We start from the raw sequence: 26,954 nt of genomic DNA, 5'->3' as shown, positions 1-26,954 counted from the left end.
TTTAGAGGACAGACCCAGGGGGAGGACTGGGGTTGGCTGTGTGGAGACAGCAGGAAGGGGCTGGAGTGTGGTACAGCGACAACTGGTGGGTATACATGGAAGAAGCCTGGGCCCGCCATAGAAGCGAAGTGTCATTGTTAAGGGGGTGTGAGAAGGGAGGGGCGGTGCCTGCCATTAGCAGCCTCACACTTGGCATGCTCACAGAGGGAGTGGGACTGCCACTGAAACCCCACTGTTAACGTGCATGTGAGTGAAGGGAGGGGCGGGGTCGCCATAGCAGCCTCCTTCTCTGCATGCTCTCAGCTGGCCTGGCACCACCTCTACAAGCTCTGGGAGCACGCAAGTGCCAGGGGGTTGCCCACAAGTGGAGGCAGGGCTGAAATCCGAGTTGATTACCAGAGGTCACACAACTTAGGAAGCGGGGCTGAAATCTAAGCCATCTCCCCACAACTGTGTGATCTGCAGATTTATGCCACGGCCACTGGCTTTGTAAAAACTCAGCGACTGCACGACATCTGAATGGACAACGGGTGCTCCTGCAGCTCTGATGGGTCTGGCCTTAGCATCTGTGGGCTCTGTGGGTGCACGCACATGCAGGCTGGGACAGGGTCTGCGTTGCTTCCATAGCTCCCATGGCGGGTCCAGGTGTGCAACTACTGCAGTCGTGGTACCTGACTTCAGTGGATCTGCACTGGTTGATTTGCGCTGGTGGCTTTGTAAACACAGGGCCTGAGGGACACCAGGGACTACTGCCTGCATTCCCAAAGTTGAGGTGGGGCCAAGGGCATGCCACCAACAGTATACTTTGTGAGCTTTCACAATGGGTTTCAGGTGACACCATGGCGCGCACTTCACAGTGGATAGCTCCGGTAGAGGAACACTCAGTGGCTCCTCTCTCAGTGGGAGTGCTCCAATTCCACCTATCTCACACCACACATCAGAAACAGATCTGAGGGTTTCTACTCCAACAAATAGGGGGTAGACACTGCCGCCAACAGGGCTGTGACAACCACAGAGCAAAGAGGAGGCTCCGCTCAACATTCAGTTCAGGCTCGGGTCACCACAACACCAGTCACACCCCCTTTTAAGGTGATAACGGCCAGCACACACTGAGGAAAGAGGCAGCCATACTAAAAACAGCCCTCCCACCAAAAATATTAAACCTATGCAGGCTACACATGGATACTCCCACATAAAAATTGCCCTCCAAGACCACAGTAGTTAACTGTTTCTCCTAAACTCATAGAGTAAGAGAAATATAAGTAAAATGAAGAAGCAGAACAACCACTCCCAATTAAAAGATCAAGAGAATTGCCCTGAAAGAACAAACAGTGAAACAGACATCTTCATCTAATAGATACTGATTTCAAAAAGGAGATAGTGAAAATACTGAAGGAATTAAGAAAGGCTATAATTGAAATACATATTACTGTAAAAAGGAACTAGAAACTATATAGAGGAGCCAAGAAAAATTAGAAAACTCAGTTGCCCAGATGAAAGCTGAGCTAGGCAATAAATAGCAGACTGAATAATGCAGAACAAATGTGTTCTGAAAGACAAAATAATGTAAATCACCCAATCAGAACAGCAGACAGAAAGCCAATATAAAAGAAATGAAAAAAATGGAAGCAATATAAAAGATCTATGGGATAATATAAAGCTTGCCAGTGGTTAGAGGTCCCGCTCTGCCAACAATCAGCCTGGCAGTGGTCCTCGCTGCGGAGAGTGCAGTGAGAGGAGGATCACAGCCTTCTCCCTGGGCCCTCCAGGCCCTCTGGCCTCAGGCTGGAGGGTGAGCTGGGGGCTCAGGGACAGGCTGAGGGCTGTGTCCTGCAGAGCTCCAGAGCCCTCGCCAGGGTCACCCACTGGTGGGGCCCAGGCCTTGAAGCAGCCCCGAACCTCTCCCCCATCCCCACCTCTGGGACTTAACGGCAGCAGCAGTCTTCATGGGTCACAGTCCGTGGAGGCCCCAGCAACTGGAGTACATGGACACTGCCGTTAAGGTAGGATACTTTTGCTCTCCCTTGAAGCCGGGCACAGCCACATTCCTCCTTGCAGCTAAGGAAGTCTGAGTAGAAGTGACATGTATAGCACCCAGGCCAAAGCACTGAACTGCAGTACTTGACTCAAAGGCCGCTCTTCCCTGCTGCAAGGACCTCGGAGGTTCTGACTCCAGTCATGCTTGTGGAAAGTTCTACGCTCTCCTTCCTGCTCCTGCTGCCTCAACAATGTTGTTTCAATTAAAATTACTGTTCCTTGAAGAGTGGGTTCTGTCTCCTCCAGGCCCACAAGGGCCAGGGCAGGATGAAGGCTCCTCCTCAGCCCACAGCCCCACCCACACTTTGGGCAAAGATGACTTGCGCTACAGTTGCTTTTATGTACCAGGAGTGGTGATTTTTAGTATGGTCTGCTGTTGTCTCAACTTTACAATTTTCAGTTAGTTCCAAGGGCTTTTTTTATCACTTCACTGGTTCCTGGACTAAAGATTTAGAAGGCAGTTTACATTTAGTCCAGACATTTATGGTCTTAGGGATAATCGACTCTATAAATTGTGGAATAAACAGCTTATGCTCATAGAACTGTACAACACAAAGAGTGAACTGTAATATAAGCTATAGACTTTGGTTAATAATAATGTCTCAATATTGTTCATCAATTGTAACAAATGTACCACACTAATGCAAAATGTTAATAATGGGAGAAACTCGGTGAAGAGGGAGAGGTGGGAATGCTGCATATTATCTGCTTAATTTTTTGTGAACCTAAAACTTCTCTAAAAAAAAAAAAAAGTCTATTAACTAAAACATAATAATATGGGCAGGGTGAGTACATGAGGGCATCGATGAAACAAAGTTAGCCAATAGTTGGCAATTTTTGAAGCTGAATAATGGTCCACAGAGGGGGATTCATTATATTATTATATGTCCACAATAAAAGTTTTTAAAATCTTAAATATAAAGTGTGCCAATCTAGGCATAATAGGAATTTCAGAAGGGGAAGAAAGAGACAAGGGGATCGAAAATGTATTTGACGAAATTATGGCTGAAAACTTCCCAAACCTAAAGAAGGAAACAGATATCTAGGCACAGGAAGCACAGAGGGTCCCAAACAAGATGAACCCAAGCAGACCTACACCAAGACATATTATGATTAAAGTGGCAAAAGTTAAAAGATAAAGAGAGGATTCTAAAGGCACCAAGAGAAAAAGGGTTAATTACAAGGGAACCCGCATAAGGCTATTACCTGATTTCCCTATAGAAAACACTGCAGGCCAGAAGGGAGTAAAAAGAGTTAATTGCAAAGGAACCACCATAAGGCTATTACCTGATTTTCCTATAGAAAACATTGCAGGACAGAAAGGAGTGGCAAGATATAGTCAAAGTCCTGAAAGGAAAAAATCTGCAATCTAGGATACTCTACTCAGCAAGATTATCATTTGGAATAGAAGGAGAGAGACAGAATTTCTCAGAAGAGCAAAAACTAAAAGAATAACAGCAATACTAAACCTATACTAAAAGAAATAATTAAAGGCCTTCTCTAAATAGAAAAGAAGCAATAATCTATATAAAAGAGAAAATCAAAAATGGAAAGTAAATCACTTAAGCCAGGATACAGATTAAAGTAAAAAACAAAAACATTTTTGTGAAAGGGATGATAAGCAAAATGAACAGAAAAAGGATAAACATGAAGATGTAAAAGAGGGTATCAAAATCATAAAATGCCGGGTAGGAGAGTAAAAAAATGTAGATTTTTAAATTTTAGAATGTGTTTGAGCCTATATGATTATCAGTCTAAAGCAAGTAGATATAGTAATGGGTTAACATACTTGAAAACCATATGGGTTACCACAAATCAAAAAACATACAACAGATTCACAAAAACCAAAAAGAAGAGAACAAGTATAATACAAAAGAAAATTATCAAACCACAAAAGGAAAAACAAAAAGAAAGGAACAAAGAAAAAATACAAAATCAACTGGAAAACAAGGTTAAAAATGGCAATAAATACATACCTATCAATAATTACCTTAAATGTCAATGGACTAAATGCTGCAATCAAAAAATACAGAGTGGCAGATTGGATTAAAAAACAAGAGCCTACCATATGCTGTCTACAAGAGACCCACTTCAGAGTGAAGGACACAGACTAAAAGTGAGGGGATGGAAAAAGATATCTCATGCAAACAGAAATGACAAGAAAGCAGGGGTAGCACTACTCATATCAGGCAAAATGAACTTTAAAACAAAGGTCATAAAGAAAGATAAAGAAGAACACTATATAATGATGAAAGGATCAATACAAGAGGAGGATATTACATTCGTCAACATATATGCACCCGATATAGGAGCACCCAAATACATAAAACAAATACTAACAGACATAAAGGGGAAAAGGGATGGGAGTACAATAATAGTAGGAGACTTAAACACCCTACTCAAATCAATGGACAGATCTTCTAGACAGAAAATCAATAACGCAGCAGAGATCCTAAATGATACACTAGAGCATTTAGACTTAATTGATATTTTCAGGACATTATATCCAAAAAACCCAATACACAGTCTTTTCAAGTGCACATGGAACATTCTCTAGGGTTGACCACATACTGAGGCACAAAACAAGCCTCAACAAATTTAAGAGTATAGAAATTTTTTCAAGCAGGTTTTCTAACCACAACAGCATGAAACTGAAATCAACCACAGAAAAAGAAATGAGAAAAAAAAAAAAAAAAAGATCACATGGAGACTAAACAACATGCTACCAAAAAACCCAATGGGTCAATGATGAAATCAAAGAGGAAATTAAAAAATACCTTGAGACAAATGACAATGAAAATACAACCATACAAAAATCCATGGGCTACAGCAGAGCAGTTCTTAGAGGGCAGTTCATTGTGATACAGGCCTCCCTCAAAGAACAAGAAAAATCCCAAATAAAAACCTACCCTAACACCTAAAAGAATTAGAAAAAGAAGAACAAACAAAACCCTAAGTAAGCAGAAGGAAGGAAATAATAAGGACCAGAGAGGAAATAAGTGAAATAGGGGTTAAAAAAACAATAGAAAGAAATCAATAAAACCAAGAGCTGGTTCTTTGAAAGGATAAACAAGATTGACAAACCTCTAGATAGGCTCACCAAGAAGAAAAGAGAGGGGATTCAAATAAACAAAATGAGAAGTGAAAGAGGAGAAATCACAACTGATACTGCAGAAATACAAAAAACCATAAGTGAATACTATGAACAATTATATGCCAACAAATTGAACAACCTAGAAGAAATGGACAAGTTTCTAGAAACATCCCACCAAAATTGAATCAAGAAGAAATAGATACTTTGGACAGACCAATCACTAGAAGTGAAATAGAATCTGTAATAAAAAAACTCCCTACAAACAAAAGTCCAGGGCCTGACGGCTTCACAGGCGAATCCTACCAAGCACACAAAAAAGGACTCATACTGATCCTTCTCAAACTCTTCCAAAAGCGTGAAGAGGAGGGAAAACTCCCAAAGACATTCTATGAAGCCATCATCACCCTGATACCAAAACCAAACAAAGACACTACAAAAGAAGAAAATTACTGGCCAATATCTTTGATGATTATAGATGCAAAAATTCTCAGTAAAATACTAGCAGACTGAATCCAACAACACATAAGAAACATCATACACTATGACCAAGTTGGATTCATCCCAGGGTCACAAGGATGGTTCAAAATATGCAAATCAATCAATGTGATACACCACACTGACACAGAAAAGACAAAAACTACATGATCATCTCAACAGATGCAGAAAAAGCATTTGACAAAATTCAACATTCATTCATGATAAAAACTCATACCAAACTGGGTATAGAGAGAACATATTTCAATATAATAAAAACTATGACAAACCTACAGCCAATATAATACTCAATGGTGAAAAACTGAAAGCCTTCACGCTAAAATCTAGATCAACACAAGGATGCTCACTCTCACCTCTTCTATTCAACATAGTACTGGAAGTCCTAGCCACAGCAATCAGACAAGAAAAAGAAATAAAAGGGATCCAAATTGGAAGGGAAGAGGTAAAACTGTCATTATATGACATGATATGTAGAAAACCCTAATGACCCACAGAAAAACTATCAGAACTGATAAACGAATTCACAAGGTAGCCAGGATACAAGATTAACACACAGAAATTGGTTGCATTTCTTTACACTAACAACAAAATACCAGAAAGGGAAAGAAAAAAACAATCCCTTTAAAATCATATCAAAAAAGAAAATACTTAGGAATAAACCTCACCAAGGAGGTGAAAGACATATGCTGAGAAATATAAAACATTAATAAAGGAAATTGAAGATGATTTAAAGAAATGGGAGATATCCCATGCTCTTGGATTGGAAGAATTAATATTGTTAAAAAGGCCATGCTACCCAAAGCGATCTACAGATTTAATCTGATCCCTATCAAATTACCTATACCATTTTTCACCAAACTACAACAAATAATCCTAAAATTTATATAGAACCATAAAATACCCAGAATTGCCAAAGCAATCCTGAAGAAAACGAACAAAGCTGGAGGTATAACCCTCCCAAACTTCAGACAATCCTAGAAAGCCACAGTAATAAAAACAGCATGGTACCGGCACAAAAACAGACATATGGATCAATGGAAAAGAGAGAGACCAGAAATAAACCCACACACCTATGGTCAATTAATCTTCAACAAAGGAGGCAATAATATACAATGGCGAAAAGACAGTCTCTTCAGGAGGTGGTGTTGGGAAAGTTGGACAGCCACATGTAAATCAATGAAGTTAGAACATACCCTTACTCCATACACAAAAAATAAACTCAAAATGGCTTACAGACTTAAATATAAGACATGACACCATAAAACTCTTAGAAGAGAACATAGGCAAAACATTCTCTGAAATAAATCCTACCAATGTTTTCTTAGGTCAGTCTCCCAAGGCAACAGAAATAGAAGCACAAATAAACAAGTTGGACCTAATCAAACTTATAAGCTTTTGCGCAGCAAAGGAAATCATAAACAAAATGGAAAGACAACCTACAGACTGGAAGAAAATATTTGCAAATGATGTAACTGACAGGGGCTTAATTTCCAAAATCTACAAACAGCTCATACAACTCAGTAACAAAAAAAACCAACCCAATAGAAAAATGGGCAGAAGACCTAAATAGAAATTTATCTAAAAAGACATACAGATGTCCAACAGGCACATGAAAAGATGCTGAATACTGATAATTATTAGAAAAATGCAAAACAAAATTACAATGAGGTATCACCTCACACCAGTCAGAATGGCCATCATTAAAAAGTATACAAATAACAAATGCTGGAGAGGGTATGGAGAAAAGGGAACTACACTGTTGTTGGGAATGCTAATTGGTGCAGCCACTGTGGAAAACAGTATGGACGTTCCTCAAAAAACTAAAAATAGAGTTGCCATATGATCTTGCAATCCCACTCCTGGGCATACATCCAGAGAAAACTATAATTCAAAAAGATACATGCACCCCAATGTTCATTGCAACACTATTTACAATAGCCAATACATGGAAACAACCTAAATGCCCATTGAAGATGAATGGATAAAGATGATGTGGTACATATATACAATGGAATACTACTCAGCCATAAAAAGGAATGAAATAATGCCATTTGCAGCAACATGGATGGCCCTAGATATTATCATACTAAGTGAAGTAAGTCAGAAAGAGAAAGACAAATACCATATGATATCACTTATATGTGGAGTCTAAATATGACAGAAATGAACTTATCTACAAAACAGAAACATACTCACAGACATAGAGAACAGACTTGTGGTTGACAAGGGGGAGTGGGGGAGGGATAGATTGGGAGTTTGGGATTAGCAGATGGAAACTATTATATACAGCATGATAATCAACAAGGTCCTTCTCTATAGCCCAGGGAACTCTATTCAATATCCTGTGATAAATCATAATGGAAAAGAATATGAAAAAGAATGTATATATATGTATAACTGAATCACTTTCCTGTACAGTAGAAATTAACACAATATTATAAATAAACTACACTTCAGTAAAATAAATTAAAACAACAACAAACCAAACACCTGTTTTTCATGATAGATGTTGCCACCTAACTCCAGTCTAATGAAAGGAAAGCAAATGGAAGTCTGCTGGTGGGTTTCTAGGTAAAGCTTTTAATTTTCTTTAAGCCACCATTATTTGGGTTTTCTGTTACTTGCAGAGGAATGCATTCCTAGCTCATATATGTTGTAACTCAGTACATTTCATATTACTGTCCTCTGGCTCATCATAACTCACTCATCACCATCATGCTTAGAATGTTGAAAAGGTTCTGAAGAACCTGTTTTAGAAAAGGATATGTGAAGAAGTGGACCAGATAATTAGTCAACTCAATGGCTTAACTTTACTTTTTATATTTTCCATGAGACTCCATCATTTCTCATATAAATTCTTAGCAAGTCTCCTATCCAGTTCGAATCATACCTACAAATTCCCAAATTAACCAGACCTTTTCAAACTTCATGTCTTCACCCCTGATATCCTCTTCTGCTTCAAATCCCTTACATCATAAACATCTTTCAAAGACTCATTCAAATTTGACCATTTTCTTACAGGCTTTTCCAAACCTTCCCATCCACCCTCTCACCTATAAAACTGACCACTCACTTGTTCCTTTGTGCTATTTCAGAACCCTGTACAGAATTCTGCCACAGAACCTTGTAAGATTTTACTACAATTATTTGGTTTAGCTGTCTCTCCCCTGCAAAGATTGTACATTCTTTTGTCTACCACTGTTAAGTAGTTACAGAGGCTACACGGTGATCCCCAAAAGATATGCCCAGGTTCTAAAATCCCAAACCTGTGAATTAATATTACCTTATATGGCAAAAGATGTGATTAAGTTCAGGTTCTGGAGAATAGGAGCTTATCCTGGATTAACTAAATGAGTCCTAACTGTAATTACATGTAGCCTTATAGAAGAGAAGGAGAGACAGTCTGGGATGCAAAAAGAGGAGGTGATGTGAAGATGGAGTAGAGAGATACAGCTATACGCCAAGGAATGCCAACAGCCACCAGAAGCTAAAATAGTCAAGGAATAGATTATCCTCTAGAGCTTTTTGGAAGGAGTGTAGCTATATCAACACCTTGATTTTCGACTTCTGGCCTCCAAAAGTGTGAGAAAATAGAATTTGGTGCTTTCAAGTCATTCAGTTTGCAGTAATTTGTTAGAGCAGTCACAGGAAATGAATACAGTGGTATGCAGTAAATCTTTAATAAAGAAATCAGTAAATGTACCCACATCAGTAATAAAAATGCAAATCAAATAAACTTGAGATTCCATTTTCACCAAGTGAACTTATACCTAAAGCTGGCAAGATTATGGTAAAACATTCCCATAATAACAGTGGCATTACGGAGTGATCTAAATTTTCTCTAGAAGACAACAGAGAAAAATGTAGTAAGTGCCATAAAAATGTTCATCTTCTTTATTAGTAATACCACTCTTGGCCATTACCTTAAGAGAAAAGTTCAAAAAACACACATCTGAACAAAAGAAAGAAAAAAAAAAGGAAGGAAAAAAACCAAGCAAATATTTACCAGTTCTTACTAATAGCAAAAAAATTCAGATTGCAAATAACTAAAAAAAAAAAAAAAATGGCTCAGAGACTTCTAAATTGCAACTGAAGGCTTACTTTTACTTAGCTTTTTAGTTTTAATAACATGAAGATCGTACAATACTTTCTTGCTTAAAAGAGCAAAAAATCTTTCAAAGCATTCCTATTAAAAAGATTAAAAATAAAACTTGCATTTGTTATAAAATTTATAAGCACTTTGACTTAGATTAGATCATTATAACTTTGAGCCTTACAGCCACCTACTCAGGTAGGTAACATTATCATTCCCACTTTATTATTCCCACTTTATTGATGAGAAAACTGAGATTTAGAAACATGAAATTATTTTCTCAAAGTCACACAAATAATTATTGAGCTCTCACAATATTAGGCACTATGGGATATAAAACTGAAAAAAGTAGTTAATAATTCTTGACTTCAGAGAGAGTATTTTTTAGTGGTAGAGCCACAACCCAAATCTAGGACTTTCCACCCCAAGTATAATACTTTTTTTTGTTTGTTAGTTTTGTTTTAACCCTCACTATTTATTTGTTTGAACTTCACATTTAGGCATCTACCATATAACTGTAAAATTAAAAGTAAAAAAGATGGTTCCCTCAAGGGACTTACAATATGTAGAAAGTATTTATAATCTAGTGGGAAAAGAACATAATGCACATGGTATAGTGGGTTGAATGATGACCTCCCAAAGATAGGTCTATATCCTAACCCCTGGAACCTCTGAATATGACCTTATTTGGAAAAAGGGTCTTTGTGGTTATAATTAAGTGAAGAATCTCAAGATGAGATCATTCTGGATTATCCAAGTAGGCCCTAAATCCAATGACAAGTATCCTTATAAGAGACACACGAAGTAGAGGCATACAGAAGGCCATGTGAAGAAGGAGGTAGAGATAGAAGTTATGTAGTCACAAAGCAAGAATACCTGGAGCTACCAGAACTTACAAAAAGCAAGAAAGAATTCTCTGCTGGGAGATTCAATGCAATCCCTACCAAAATACCAATGAAATATTTCATGGAACTAGAACAAATAATCTTGACATTTATATGGAACTACAAAAGACCCTGAAATAGTCAAAGCAATCTTGAGAAAGAACAAAGCTAGAGACATCAAACTCCCTGATTTTACACTATATATTTCAAACTATATTGTAATCAAAACAGTATGTTACTGTCACAAAAACAGACACATAGATCAATGGAACAGAATAGAGAGCCCAGATATAAACCCATGCTTATATGGTCAATTAATCTACAACAAAGGCGACAAGGATATACAATGGGGGAAAAGATAGTCCCTTCAATAAATGGTGCTGGGAAAACTGGACAGCTACATGCAAAAGAATGAAACTGGACCACTTTCTTATACCATATACAAAACTCATTTTTGAAACCATAAAACTAGAAGAAAACATAGGTAGTATGCTCTTTAACATGAGTCTCAGCAATATTTTTTGGATATGTCTTCTCAGGCAAGGGCAATAAAAGCAAAGATAATCAAATCAGACTACAAATTGAAAACCTTTTGCACAAGCAAAGGAAACCATCAATAAAACAAAAAGGCACTCTACTGAATGGGAGGAGGTATCTGCAAATGATATATCTGATAAATTGTTAATATTCAAATTATATAAAGAACTCATACACCTCAATATCAAAAAAACAATCTGATCAAAAAATGCACAGAGGATCTGAAAAGACGTTTCTTCAAAGAAGATTTACAAATGGCCAACAGAAATATGAAAGGATGCTCAACATCACTAATCATCAGGGAAATGCAAATCAACACCAAAATAAGATACCTCACACATATTAGAATGGTTATTATCAAAAAGACAACAAACAACAAGGGTTGGCAAGGATGTGGAGAAAAGGGAACCCTTGTGCATTGTTGGTGGGAATGTAAATTGGTGCAGCCACCACGGAAAACAGCATGGAGATTCCTCAAAATATTAAAAATAGAACTACCATATGATCCTGCAATTCCACTCTGGGTAATTACCTGAAGAAAACGAAAATGTTAATTTGAAAAGTTATATGCAACCCTATGCTCACTGCAGCATTATTCACAATTGCCAAGATATGGAAGCAACTTAAGTGTCCATTGATATACAAATAGATAAAGAATATGTGGTATATATACAGAATTGAATATTATTCAGCTATAAAAAAGAATGAAATCATGCCATGTGCAACAACATGGATGGACATAGAGGGTATTATGCTAAGTGTAACAAGACAGAGAAAGACAATCTCTTTGATCTCACTTATATGTGGAATCTAAAAAATGAAACAAACAAGACAGGAACAGACAATATAGACACAAAGAGCAAACTGGTGGTTGCCTGAGGGGAGGCGGATGGGGGTAGGGTGAAATAAGAGAAGGGGATTAAGAGGTACAAACTTCCAGTTATAAAATAAATAAGTCACAGGGATATGATATACAGCATAAGGAACATAGTCAATTACACTGTAATAATTTTGCATGGTGAAAGATTGTTACTAGACTTATCATGGTGATTTATTTCATAATGTATTTAAAAGTCAATCACTATCTTTTACACCTGAAACTAACATAATACTGTTATGTCAACTTTACTTCAATTAAAAAAAGAAAAATGGGGGGGGGGAAAAGGAAAAAAGAAAGAATTCTTTCCTAGGGCCTTCAAAAGGAGCACAGCCCTGCCAACACCTTGAATTGAGACTTCTAGCCTCAACAACTGTGAGAGAATAAATGTCTGTTGCTTTAGCCATCAAGTTTGTGGTAATTTGTTACAGTAGCCACAGGAAACTAATACATATGGCATAAAAGATTATTACCTTTGTGATTTTAACTGCTTTTCTCATCTGCTGCTGTTCCCAAATATCTTGATATTTTTTATCCTCTTCACTATCTTCACTTGTTTCTTCATTTCTGGCTGCTTGAAAAAAAAAGTTCATGTATAAATATTCTATATTTTTCCATTCTAATAGCAGCAGCAATTAGCAATTGGGGAGCTTATAAATGGCTTAGCAGCTCTTTATATGTGTTAACCTTTTCTTCACAATTCATAATTCACTCTCTCTTTATAAACAAAGAAACTCAGATATCAGCATGTTACATAACACAGTCCTATATCTAAGGACTGTGTTGAACTTAGGACCTGAATCTAGCAATCTGACTTCAGAATCTGCATTTATCACCAAACTGTCTCACTCAAAACATCATGGTCTCACATATAAAAAAGCTTGGAAAAAATGCAACATTTGGTTTTATCAGAGATTCTCAATTCTACCTGAGAATCTAAACATGCAAAAATAATTTCTGGGTTAATAGGAACCAAGAGTCTCATTCTGAAATAGTATTATTTGAAATGACAAAAACTTGGTAAAACATTACTGTTTATAAATGAGAAATGTGAAAATAGTTCTTTGATACCTAAGGATTATTGGTTGAGGAAAACTTTTTACTAGAGCAGGGAAGATTTTAACACATGACACCAAAATCCTACCGATGTTTCCATGTTAAAAAAAAATCTTATAAAGGTGACAATGAAAGTTTTCAATATCAAAAATAAGAAACTCTACAAATTTTTTAACCTGCCAAGAAAGATCAAGTGGAGATCAGATAACAGTAAACATTATTATTGCACATACCCTTTGATAACATTTTGATACAGACATGTATTTTAGAAGCCATGATGTCGGTAAGTAAATTGGTATTAAAAAAATAAATAACCTTTAGAACAGGAGACACTACATTATGTTTTTATGGATATTTTTATCATAATATTATATTCTAAGGAAAAAATGCCTTAATGTTCATTTATTATAAATCAATTAAATATGTACCTGTTTCTTCAGCCATCTTTTGTCTAAGTGTTTGAAGCTTCGGGGTAAATGGTATTATATTTTCATGATCATCAGGCTCACTCTCAGGATATTCAGTGTTTTTCCTCATACCAGAGATGGTGAAGGCATGTTTTACATCCAAAGAAATATAGTCCTCTTGGGCCCTGGCCAATTCACGTTTTCGGTAGGCTGCCTGAATAAAAGCTGCATCAGGGATATTTACTGAAAGAAACAAAGAGGAGGACATTGAAAACAAAATACCAACAGAAAGAAATATTCCTCATATTTAAAGGAAAAGAACACTGTTTTTCCAATTTTTTCACTATTTTGATATGAATAATGACTCAAAATTTGTATCAATAGAAGATAATTATTTTGATAGAGATTAAATATAAATGAAAGAAATGAAACAAATCTAGAAGTATCAGAAAATACTGAAGTGACTCCAATTTATCTTTTATCTCTCTTCTTCATCAGGTGTTGTTGCTGACTTTTTGTTGAGGGCTAGCTACTTCTCATTAACAGAAGCTCTGAAATTATCAGGGTAGGGATGTGGAGAGGGCTGAGCATGGAGTTACTCTTGGAGCATGGAGGGTAGAATGATAAGTGGTAGAGCAGTCTGCCTTATAAAGTAACAGGGATATTCTACTATGACCTGCCCCTCGCCTTTGGGCATCCAGGCACATAGGGAGTGAGAAACAGACTAAAACACAGCACACATTCAAATCAGCCTCCAAGGTCCTGTGGCGATTCTCACATGAATAAACATAAGTTAAAAAGTATAAAAGAAATAATCAGGTAATTTACCAGGTTTAAAATATTTAAGGGACAACATCTTTTAATAGAGGCTTGTTTTATTTTTTCATTTTATTCAGTACAAACTTCATTAATATAGACTCTTCTAACTCAAAACAAGTTTCTTCATGCATGATCTAAGCTGAAATTTATCTTTACACTCTGGAAACAAATGGTTTCTTAAGCAAAATACTAAGATAAACAAAATAGCAAGAGAAATCATTGTTTCAAGCACTTCAAGATATTAATTAGGGATACCAAGCCACTGAGTAAAATTTTCTAACCTTTCCCACAAATTGATCCAAATCCTTTGAGAAATAAATAGAAAAGATGCCATATGCCAGGAGATACACAAATACTCTGATTTTTGAAAGAGATAGAGAGATTTCAGAAACTATAGATCAATATACTTGACACTAGAACTAAGGAAAACAAGTAGTGCTTGAATTAATTATGAAGCAGTAAGTGATGAGCCCTAGAAAGCAACATACGCTCATTAAAAACAAGGAATATCAAATAAGTGATTTATTTTTTATAGACTAGAAATTTTTGTAGAATAGTACCAGGAAAATGATGCAGGTAAGGTGTCTCTTCATCCTCCCAAAACACTCAGGATAATGCCAGCATTTCTTGACCCTGGCTATATGCATTAGAATCACCTGGGAAGGTTGATAATCTGATAACTAGGCTCCCATCCAAAACACGGGATCTAAATGCAGTTGATCTGAGGTGGAGTTGAGCAGCAGTATGTTTTTATATCCCTCTAGGGGATTTTAATGGGTCACCAGAGTTAAGATGATGCACTTAGGTTCAAATATTCAAGTGTATGAATACAGAAACAGAAATACTTGAAGCAATTCACCGGCAAGTGATTTGGTGGGGTTTAATTAATAAATCACAAGCAATGGACTCACTAGTGAAATACTAGTGTTACATAAAGCTAATCCTCTCTCAAACTACAATAAAGAAATACAAGTTCAAGGAAGAGTATTCCATCCTGTGCTGTCTATATCTAACACCTAGCTCAAGGGTTCCCACATAGCAGATGTTGGTCAGACATGAGATGAATTAATAATATTAGCATATTGCTTTATAATAATAAAAACATCATGTTTTTGTAGATTTATAATTCATAAATAATTTTCACATACATCATCCTATCTGAAGAGTAGAGGTTACGAGGGGGATCAAGATGGCAGAGTAGGAGCTCACCTCTCCCCATGAACACATCAAAAATACATCTACATGTGGAATAATTCCCATAGAAAACCAACTGGAAACAGGCAGATCTCCCACATAACCAAAGCTGCAAGAAGGATCTCCATGTAACTGGGTAGGACAGGAAAAAAAAAAAAAAAAAAGCAAAAGGATCTGTGCGCCTGGGAGAGATCTGTAAAGGAGAGAAGGTCCACACGGGCAGACCCTTGCCTGGGGAGCCCCCTGCCAGCTGGGAAATCTGCTGGGACAGACAGAGGGGCTGGGGAAGCCTAGACTACACTTGTGAGGAGTGCAGGCATGCTGGCTTCCTAACAATCAGGACGGAATGGGACCAGTGCTGGTGGCTGATGCCTTGCTGCACTTCCCAAGCCTCACCTCACTTCCCAATCCGAAGCATGCGCCAAGTGGGACCACAAACATGTTAAGTGCTGAATCTTGGGCAGACAGGATGTGGGAGAGGACTCCATTTACCTGCGTGGAGACAGTGGAGACAGCCCTGACGGCCTGGGGTGTGGTCCAGGCTGAACCATGGAGCCCACTGTCAATGTACACAGGGAGGGGTGGGTCCAGCTGTGGCACACTTTGTCAGTGAGCACACCAGGTGGTATCACAGAAATGCACAGTGGCTGGGCATTGAGGTTCGGTGGAAAGGTCCTGGGCAGCAGCATGCAGTGGTTCATCTGCCGGTGGGAGTGCTCCAGCCCTGCCCACTCCACACCTCAGCTTGGAGCTGGAATTGGGGTGGACAGGTCCTGGGAGAGGTGTGCCACAGAGGCAGCCCAGGCAGCAGCACAACCACCTTGATCCTACAGCCATAGCGCCGCAGCCTCCAGCCACAGCCCACTCCACAAAAGAGCCTACCACTAGGTCTGGAATGAACACAACAGAGAAAGGGACACAACATTGCACTGAGTCTGAGAGGAACTGCAGATTCCTGCCTAGGCAGTGCATGGGTTCAGTGTGACCATACAGGCCCCACTTGCACCAACAGTCGCCTCCTTTGGGGCAGGGCACGCACTCAAGGGCAATGAAGTTTCATCAAACACAAACTTCAGGGCTTCTACTCCAACAGTTGTGGAGCAGTCCCCACCCTCAACAGAGCTGTGATAGCCTCAGATCAAAGAGGAGGTCCTGCCCACCACAGAGCCCAGGTTCTAGACGCTTCAACACCAATCATACCCCCATCAAGGGGTTAATGGCCAGCAAATGCTAAGGAAAGAAGTGGTTGGCACCCACATCAAAACCAGACCACACACCAAAAATATTTGACTCACACAGTCTACACAGGGATGCTCCCACATAAAAACACCCCTTCAAGACCACAGTAGATAAATGTTTCTCCTAAATTCACAGAGAGAAAGTTAAGTAAAATGAAAAAGCAGAGGAACTACTCTTAATTAAAAGAACAAGAGAAATCCCCTGAAAGAACAAATAATTTCTGAAACAAACCTCACCAGTCTACTAGACCTTGAGTTCAAAAAGAAGGTAATAAAAATGCTAAAGGAATTAAGAAAGGTTATCAATAGAAATGCAGAGCACTGTAACAAGGAACTAGAAACTATGAAGATGAACCAAATCAAAATTAGACAACTCAACTGCTGAGATAAAAACCAATCTAGAAGCAATGAATAGCAGACTAAATAACACAGAACATGTAAGTGATCTGGAAGACAGAATAATGGAAATCACTCAATCAGAACAACAGACAGAAAGACAAATGAACAGAATATGAAGATAACATATAAGAACTATGCAATAATATAAAGCATGCCAAACTATGCATAATAGAGGTTCCATAAGGAGAAGAGAGAGAAAAGGGGATTGAAATTATATTTGAAGAAATTATGGCTGAAAACATCCCAAACCTTGAAGAAAGAAACAGATATCCAGGCACAGGAAGCACAGAGGGTCCCAAACAAGATGAACACAAAGTGACCCACACCAAGATACATCATAATTAAAATGACAAAAGTTAAAGAGAGGATTCTAAAGGTAGCAAGAGAAAAACAAAGAGTTAATTACAAGGGAACCACCATAAGGCTATCAATTGATTTCTCTGCAGAAACTCTGCAGGCCAGAAGGGAGTGGCATGATATATTCGAAGTCCTGAAAGGGAAAACCCTGCAACCTAGGATACTCTACCCAGCAAGATTATCATTTAGAATAGAAGGAGAGAGAAAGAATTTCTCAGACAAGCAAAAACTAAAAGAATTCAGTATTACTAAACCTACCCTAGAAGAAATATTGAAAGGTCTTCTCTAAATAAAAGAGAAACAAGAATCTATAGGTAAGGGAAAATCACAATGGGAAAGCCAATATATAAAAGGATTGAAGACCACTAAACAAGCTGGTACATAGATTTAAAAACAATAATTAAAAATATTTTTGTAAAAGCAATTATAACTACAATGAACAGCAAAAGAATAAGCATGAAGATGTAAAATATGACATCAAAATAAAAAAATGTGAGGGAGGGGGACTCTAAAGATGTAGATTTTTTTTTACAATGTGTTTGAACTTGTATGACTATCACTTTAAAGCAAGTATAGTTATGGGTCAACATACTTGAACCCCATGGTAACCACGAATTTAAAACATACAATCGATTCACAAAAACCAAAAAGAAAGGAACTCAAGCATAATATAAAAGAAAACCATCAAACTACAAAAGGAAAAACAAAAAGAAGAAACAGAAAAGAACTACAAAAATAACTGGAAAACAAGGTTTAAGATGGCAACAAATACATACCTATCAATAATTACTTTCAATGTCAATGGACTAAATGCTCTGATTAAAAGACACAGAGGGGCAGGTTGCATAAGAAAACAAGAACCCATAATATGATGCCTACCAGAGACTCACATCAGGGTGGAAGACACACCCCACACACAGATAGAAAATGAGGGGATGGAAAAAGATATTCCATGCAAATGGAAACGATGAGAAAGTGGTGGTAGCAATACTCATATCAGACAAAACAGACTTTAAAACAAAGGCCATAAAGACAAAGAAGGATATTATATAATGATAAAGGGATCAATACAAGAAGAGAGTGTTACACTCATTAACATATATGTACCCAATATAGGAGCACCTAAGTATATAAAGCAAATACTAACAGGCACAAAGGGAGAAATTGACAGGAATACAGTAATAGTGGGAGACTTTAATACCCCACTGACATCAATGGACAGACCTTCCAGAGAGCAAATCAATAAGGCAACAGAGGACCTAAATGACACAACAGACCAGTTGGACTTAATTGATTTCTACAGGACACTACAGACAAAAAAAGCAGAATACACATTCTTTTCAAGTGCACGTGGAACATTCAGTAGGGTTAACCACATACTGGGGCACAAAACAAGCCTCAAAAAATTTAAGAGTATAGAAAGTATTTTAAGCATTTCTGACCATACTGGTATGAAAGTAGAAATCAACCACAGACAGAAAAACGGGAAAAGAACAAACACATGGAGACTAAACAACACACTAATAAAAAACCAATGCATCAACAATGAAATAAAAGAAGTCAGAAAATACCTCAAGACAAATGACAATGAAAACACAACCGTATAAAATCTATGGGATACAGCAAAGCAGTTCTAGGAGGGAAGTTGATAGTGATACAATCCTTCCTCAAGAAACAAGAAAATTCTCAAATAAACAACCTAACCTACCACTTAAAAGAATCAGAAAAAGAACAAACAAAACCCAAAGTCAGCAGAAGGAAGGAAATAATAAAGATCAGAGAGGACATAAATAAAATAGAGATCAAAAAAACAATAGAAAAGATCAATAAAACCAAGAGCTGGTTTTTTGAAAAGATAAACAAAATTGACAAACCTCTAGCCAGGCTCACCAAGAAGAAAAGAGAGAGGAGCCAAATAAATAAAATAAGAAATGGAAGAGGAGAAATAACACTGATACCACAGAAATACAAAAAATCATAAGAGAATAATATGAACAATTATATGCCAACAAATTGGACAACCAAGAAAGATGAACAAGTTTCTAGAAACATACAGTCTGCCAAAACTGAATCAAGAAGATACAGATACTTTGAACAGACTGATCACTAGACGTGAAATAGAACTGGTAATAAAAAAACTCCCTACAAACAAAAGCCCAGGGCCTGACGGCTTCACAGGGGAATTCTACCAAACATATAATGAGGAACTTATCCTTATCCTTCTCAAACTCTTCCAAAAGACTGAAGATGAGGGAACACTCCCAAATTCATTCTATGAAGCCACCATCACCCTGCTACCAAAACCAGACAAAGACACTACAAAAAAAAAGAAAATTATAGGCCAAAATCTTTGATGAATATCAATGCAAAAATCCTCAACAAAATAGCAAATCAAATCCAAGAATACATAAAAAAGATTATATACCATGATCAGGCTGGATTCATCCCAGGGTCACAAGGATGGTTCAACATACACAAATCAATCAATGTGATACACCACATTGACAAAAGGAAAGCCCAGAATCACATGACTGTCTCAATAGATGCATAAAAAAGCATCTGACAAACTTCAACATCCATTCATTATAAAAACTCTCACCAAAGTGGGTATAGAGGGAACATATCTCAACATAATAAAAGCTATTTATGACAAACCCACAGCCTATATAATACTCAATGGTGAAAAGCTGAATGCCTTCCCACTAAATTCTGAACAAGGATGCCACTCTTACCACTTTTTTTTTTCTTAGTCAGTATACATTCCAGAATTTATTCCAATACATTACCAAGTACACGGGTCAAAGGAGAAAAATATATTACCATCTCATAAAATAATCATGAAAGATTTAATTCTGCTTACATTTTAAAGAAATGTAATGATTCTAGGCAACGGTGCTATGTGTACTTGATTTTTCTACAAGGAATGCAAATAAGAATTGTGTCTCTTATTTATTTATTTATTATTTTATACTGGAGTATAGTTGATTAACAATGTTGTGTTAATTTCAGGTATACAGCAAAATAATTCAGTTATACATATACATGTATCTATTCTTTTTCAAATTTTTTTCCCATTTAGGTTATTAAGAGCATTGAGCAGAGTTCCCTGTGCTATTCAGTAGGTCTTTGTTGGTTATCTATTTTAAATATAGCAGTGTGTACATGTCAATCCCAAACTCCCAATCTATCCCTCCCTCCCACCCTTCCCCCCGGTAACCATAAGTTCATTCTCTAAGTCTGTGACTCTGTTTTGTAAATAAGTTCATTTGTATCATTTTTTTTAGATTCCGCATATAAGTGATATCATATGATATTTGTGATATTTATCGAAAAGAATGAAATAATGCCATTTGCAGCAACATGGATGGACCTGGAGATTATCATACTAAATGAAGTCAGTCACACAGAGAAAGAAAAATATCTTACCACTTCTATTCAACATAGTTTTGGCAGCCCTAGACACAGCAATCAGACAAGAAATAAAATGTATCCAAACTGGAACATAAGAGATAAAACTGTCATTATACATAGATGACATGATACTCTATACAGAAAACCATAAAGATTCCACATAAAAACTATTAGAATAAATAAATTCAGCAAGATAGCTAGGATACAAGATTAATATACAGAAATCTGTTGCATTTCTTTAACAATGAAATATCAGAAAGAGAAAGTAAAAAAACAAACCCATTTAAAATCACATCAAAAAAAAAAATTCCAAAAAAAAAAAAAAAATCCTAGGAAGAAACCTAACTAAGGAGGTGAAAGACCTATATGCTAAGAACTATACATAAAACAGTGATACAGGAAATTGATGATGATTCAAAGAAATGGAAAGATATCACCTGCTCTTGGATTGGAAGAATTAATATTGTTAAAATGGCCATACAAGGCAATCTACAGATTTAATGCAATCCCTATCAAATTGCCCATGATATTTTTCACAGAACTAGAACAAATAATCCTAAAATTTATAAGGAACCACAAAATACCCAGAATTGCCAAAGCAATCCTGAGGAGAAAGAAGAAAGCTGGAAGCATAACTCTCCTGGACTTCAGACAGTCCTATAGAGCTACAGTAATCAAAACAGCATGGAATTAGCACAAAAGAAGATATATAGATCAATGGAAAACAATAGAGAGCCTAGAAATAAATACACACAACTACTGTCAATTAATCTATGACAAAGGAGGCAAGAACAGAACAAAAACAGACTCACAGACATAGGAAAAAACTTATGTTTACCAGAGGGGAAAGGATGTGGGGGAGGGATAAATTAGGAGTATGGGATTAATAGATACAAACTATTATACATAAAAGAGATAAACAACAAGGACCTACTGTACAGCACAGGGAACTATATTCAATATCTTATAACAACCTATAATGGAAAATAATCTGAAAAGTATATATATAATTGAATCAGTTTGCTGTACACCTGAAACTAATACAATATTGTAAATCAACTATACTTCAATTTAAAAAAAAAAAGAATAAAGGTTAATATCATGCCCAATTGATAAGCAGTCTCTGCAACAGTGCACATCTCAAGGCCAATATTCCAGTACTGGATCATTCTAATAGTTCTATCATCTGAACAAAAAAATAAATGCACTCCATCTTCTACATACCAGTCCTTAAACTTATCTCATTCCTTCTTACTCTTTTCCTCTCCAGAAAAAAAGAAAAAAAAAAAACCCACCAAGTGTTCCTTACAGGACAAGTTTTCATCTTTCAGTCAGTGTTTCTCAAAGGGGCATCAGAGGAGGGACAATTCTTCACCTTGGTAAACTGTCCCACATTCTTTATCTGTATCATCTCTTGCCCTCAGGGCACTACATGCCAGCAACACCTCAGGCACTATGATAATTTAAAACTATCCTACATATTTCCAAACACTGCATTTTCTCCTTAGGTTCCCAATGCTACCTACACTTTACAATTACTGCCTTACACTGTTTAATCTGCCATCTTCTACAGCACCACTGTTCAGTACTGTAACCATCAGCCATATGTGACTATTTAAATTTAAGTAAATTAAAAGTCCAGTTCCTTAGTCACACTAGCCACATTTCAAGAACTCTATAGATACATGTGGCTAGTGGCTAATGTACTGGACTGTGAAGATACAGAACCTTCACAGAAAGTTTTATTGGACAGCACTGTACCTAGAGTCTAGACAAAGCTTCACTTGTCTACTAGGCTTCAATTCTTAATACTGGCTTCATCACTAATTACTTCTGTAGTTTAGTGAACTTGTTTAAGAAAAAAAATTAGAAGAGCTTCTGGATCCTGTTACTTCACATGTTAATAAAGCACTTACTACTATACTACAAATCTTTAAAAAAATATTTTAACAATTATACTTCAAATTAATGTTTCCTTTATAAAGCTATACATTTTACTTTGTTTTCCTCAGAAGGGGTCTTAGGCTTCATGAGACTGAAAAGAGTCCACAGCACAAGACAAGTTAAGAACCCTTGAGCTAGAGTAGAAAGCCAATAAATATTTCTGGCTTTTTGGGCCATAAAGTCTCTGTTACAACTTCTCAGCTCTGCCATTGTAGTGCAAAAGCAGCCAAAGACAATACATAATTGAATGAGCATGGCTTTAAAAAAATTTCATTCACAAAAGCAGACAGTGGCCCACATTTGGTCCACAGGTGGTAATCTGCCAACCCCAGAACTGGATTTATCTTTCTAAAACACAAAAATGGTCATGTCATCTATTTGCATAAAATTTTCAGTAGTTCCCTTAAAACCCTGTATTATCTGACTCCAGTCAGTCCCTCTGCTTTCTTTTTGTTCTTCTTTATTAAACTTAAACCAAGTATTTTTAGTCCAACAACTACATTTTAGTTCTCTGCACATGCTATGTTATCTTCCCTAGGGTTTTATATATGCTACATCCTATACCTGAAACATCCTCACAGACAAATTCTTACCATTTTTAGATACTGCCATGAATCACCCAGTATAGCACAGTGGTTAAGAACCTAGGCTCTGGAGCAGATTCCCTGGGTTGGAATCCTAGCTCTGCCTCTTATAAGCCATCTGACTGTGGGCATGTTATGTAATGGAACCGAGCAGCCAATTTTGGTCCCTTGACAATCATTAGTAATGACTTATTTGCCCCACACTTCGCTAGAGTTTATTAATAATAAGAATCACTGGTATAGGAGATTGGTTCAAGATGGTGGAGTACAAGGACGTGCACTCACTCCCTCTTATGAGAGCACCAGAATCACAACTAACTGCAGAACAATCATTGACAGGAAGACACTGGAACTCACCAAAAAAGATAAACCACATCAAAAGACAAAGGAGAAGCCACAATGAGACGGGAGGTGGGGCACAATCACAATAAAATCAAATCCCATAACCACTGGGTGGGTGACTCACAAACTGGAGAACAATTATACCACAGAAGTCCACCCACTGGAGTGAAGGTTCTGAGCCCCACATCAGGCTTCTCAACCTGGAGGTCCGGCAACAGGAGGAGGAATTCCCAGGGAATCAGACTTTGAAGGCTAGCGGGATTTGACTGCAGGACTTTGACAGGACTGGGGGAAACAGAGACCCAACTCTTGGAGGGCACACACAAAGTAGCGTGCACATCAGGACCCAGGGGGAAGGAGCAGTGACCCCATAGGGGACTGAACCAGACCTACCTACTAGTGTTGGAGGGTCTCCTGCAGAGGTAGGGGGTGGCTGTGACTCACCGCGGGGACAAGGACACTGGCAGCAGAAGTTCTGGGAAGTACTCCTTGGCATGAGCCCTTCCGTAGTCTGCCATTAGCCCCACCCAAGAGACTGTAGCCTCCAGTGCTGGGTCACCTCAGGTCAAACAACTAACAGGGAGGGAACTCAGCCCCACCCATAAGCAGACAAGCGGATTAAAGTTTTACTGAGCTCTGCCCACCACCAGTCCTTCCCATCAGGAAGCTTGCACAAGCCTCTTAGATAGCCTCATCCACCAGAGGACAGACAGCAGAAGGAAGAAGAACTACAATCCTGCAGCCTGTGGAACGAAAACCACATTCACAGAGAGACAAAAGGAAAAGGAAGAGGACTATGTACCAGATGAAGGATCAAGATAAAACCCCAGAAAAACAACTAAATGAAGTGGAGATAGGCAACCTTCCAGAAAAAGAATTCAGAATAATGATAGTGAAGATGATCCAGGGCCTCGGAAAAAGAATGGAGACAAAGATCAAGAAAAATGCAAAAAATGTTTAACAAAGACCTAGAAGAACTAAAAGAACAAACACCTTGAATAATTAAAGAAAAAACAGACATGAACAATACAATAACTGAAATGAAAACTACACTAGAAGGAATCAATAGCAGAATAACTGAGGCAGAAGAACGGATAAGTGACCTGGAAGACAGAATGGTGGAATTCACTGCTGCGGAACAGACTAAAGAAAAAAGAATGAAAAGAAATGAAGACAACCTAAGAGACCTCTGGGACAACATTAAACTCACCAACATTCACCTCATATGGGTCCCAGAAGGAGAAGAGAGAGAGAAAGAACCTGAGAAAATATCTGAAGAGATTATAGTCGAAAACTTCCCTAACATGGGAAAGGAAATAGCCACCCAAGTCCAGGAAGTGCAGAGAGTCCCAGGCAGGATAAACCCAAGGAGAAACACGCCAAGACGCGTAGTAATCAAATTGAAAAAAATTAAAGACAAAGAAAAATTATTAAAAGCAACAAGGCAAAAATGACAACATACAAGGAAGCTCCCGTAAGGTTAACAGCTGATTTCTCAGCAGAAACTGTACAAGCCAGAAGGGAGGGACACGATATACTTAAAGTGATGAAAGGGAAGAAACTACAACCAAGACTACTCTACCTGCAAAGATCTCATTCAGATTCAAAGAAGAAATCAAAAGCTTTACTGACAAGCAAAAGCTAAGAGAATTCAGCACCACCAAACCAGCTCTACAACAAATGCTAAAGGAACTTCTCTAAGTGTGAAACACAAGAAAAGGACCTATGAAAACAAACTCAAAACCAGTAAGAAAATGGTAATAGTAACATACATATCGATGATTACCTTAAATGTGAATGGATTAAATGCTCCTACCAAAAGACACAGGCTTGCTGTATGGATACAAAAACAAGATCCAAATATATGATGTCCACAAGAGACCTACTTCAGTCCTCGGGACACATACACACTGAAAGTGAAGGGATGGAAAAAGATATTCCATGTGAATGGAAATCAAAAGAAGCTGCAGTAGCAATACTCATTTCAAATAAAATAGACTTTAAAATAAAGAATGTTACGAGCCACAAGGAAGGACACTACATAATGATCAAGGGATCAATCCAAGAAGAAGACATAACAATTATAAACATATATACACCCAACATGGGAGCACCTCAATACATAATGCAAAAGCTAACAGCTATAAAAGAGGAAATCGACAGCCACACAATAATCGTGGGGGACTTTAACACCTCATGTACACCAATGGACAGATCATCCAGACAGAAAATTAATAAGGAAACACAAGCTTTAAATGACACAATAGACTAGATAGATTTAATTGATATTTATAGGACATTCCATTCAAAAACAGCAGATTACACTTTCTTCTCAAGTGCGCACGGAACATTCTCCAGGATAGATCACATCTTCGGTCACAAATCAAGCCTTGGTAAATTTAAGAAAACGGAAATCATATCAAGAATCTTTTCTGACCACAACGCTATGAGATAAGAAATAAATTACAGGAAAAAAAACGTAAAAAACACAAACACATGGACGCTAAACAATATGTTATTAAATAACCAAGGGATCACTGAAGGAATCAAAGAGGAAATCAAAAATACCTAGAGAAAAATGACAATGAAAACATGACGATCCAAAACCTCTGGAATACAGCAAAAGCAGTTCTAGGTGGGAAGTTTATAGCAATAAAATCCTACCTCAAGAAACAAAAAAAATTCCAAACAATCTAACTTTACACTTAAAAGAACTAGAGAAAGAAGAACAAACAAAACCCAAAGTTAGTAGAATGAAAGAAATCATAAAGATCAGAGCAGAAATAAATGAAATAGAAACAAAAAAAACAATAGCAAAGATCAATAAAACTAAAAGGTGGTTCTTTGAGAAGATAAAATTGATAAACCTTTAGCTAGACTCATCAAGAAAAAGAGGGAGAGGACTCAAATCAATAAAATTAGAAATGAAAAAGGAGAAGTTACAATGGACACCACAGAAATACAAAGCATGCCAATAAAATGGACAACCTGAAAGAAATGGACAAATTCTTAGAAAGGTATAACCTTCCAAGACTGAACCAGGAAGAAATAGAAAATATGAACACACCAATCACAAGTAATGAAATGGAAACTGTGACTAAAAATCTTCCAACAAACAAAAGTCCAGGACCAGATGGCTTCACAGGTGAATTCTAGCAAACATTTAGAGAAGAGGTAACACCCATC

At 37.4% G+C, this 26,954-nt stretch overlaps 1 protein-coding gene across 5 annotated transcripts in view; it reads right to left on the bottom strand.

Annotated features, from left to right (window-relative positions):
* GCFC2 (GC-rich sequence DNA-binding factor 2) overlaps window positions 1-26,954 on the bottom strand; it is an 88,815-nt gene that overhangs the window by 38,483 nt on the left and 23,378 nt on the right. For 4 of the 5 annotated variants that reach the window (XR_014254407.1, XM_082428105.1, XM_082428106.1 and 1 more), the window contains exons 3-4: window positions 13,502-13,723; window positions 12,491-12,591 (exon numbers count right to left, since the gene is read on the bottom strand). Coding sequence is in view for 4 of the 5 variants with exons in the window: in XM_082428105.1 (XP_082284231.1) it covers window positions 12,491-12,591; window positions 13,502-13,723 (323 nt within the window). In the remaining variant the exon portion in view is untranslated. The remainder of the gene's footprint in view (window positions 1-12,490; window positions 12,592-13,501; window positions 13,724-26,954) is intronic. The other variant, XM_082428104.1, reaches the window with a different exon arrangement.

This window comes from Balaenoptera physalus (genome assembly GCF_965194825.1).
Source record: "Balaenoptera physalus genome assembly, chromosome: 15".
In the NCBI taxonomy this organism is placed as follows: Eukaryota; Metazoa; Chordata; class Mammalia; order Artiodactyla; family Balaenopteridae; genus Balaenoptera; species Balaenoptera physalus.
This window is presented reverse-complemented; position numbering and strand designations above follow the sequence as displayed.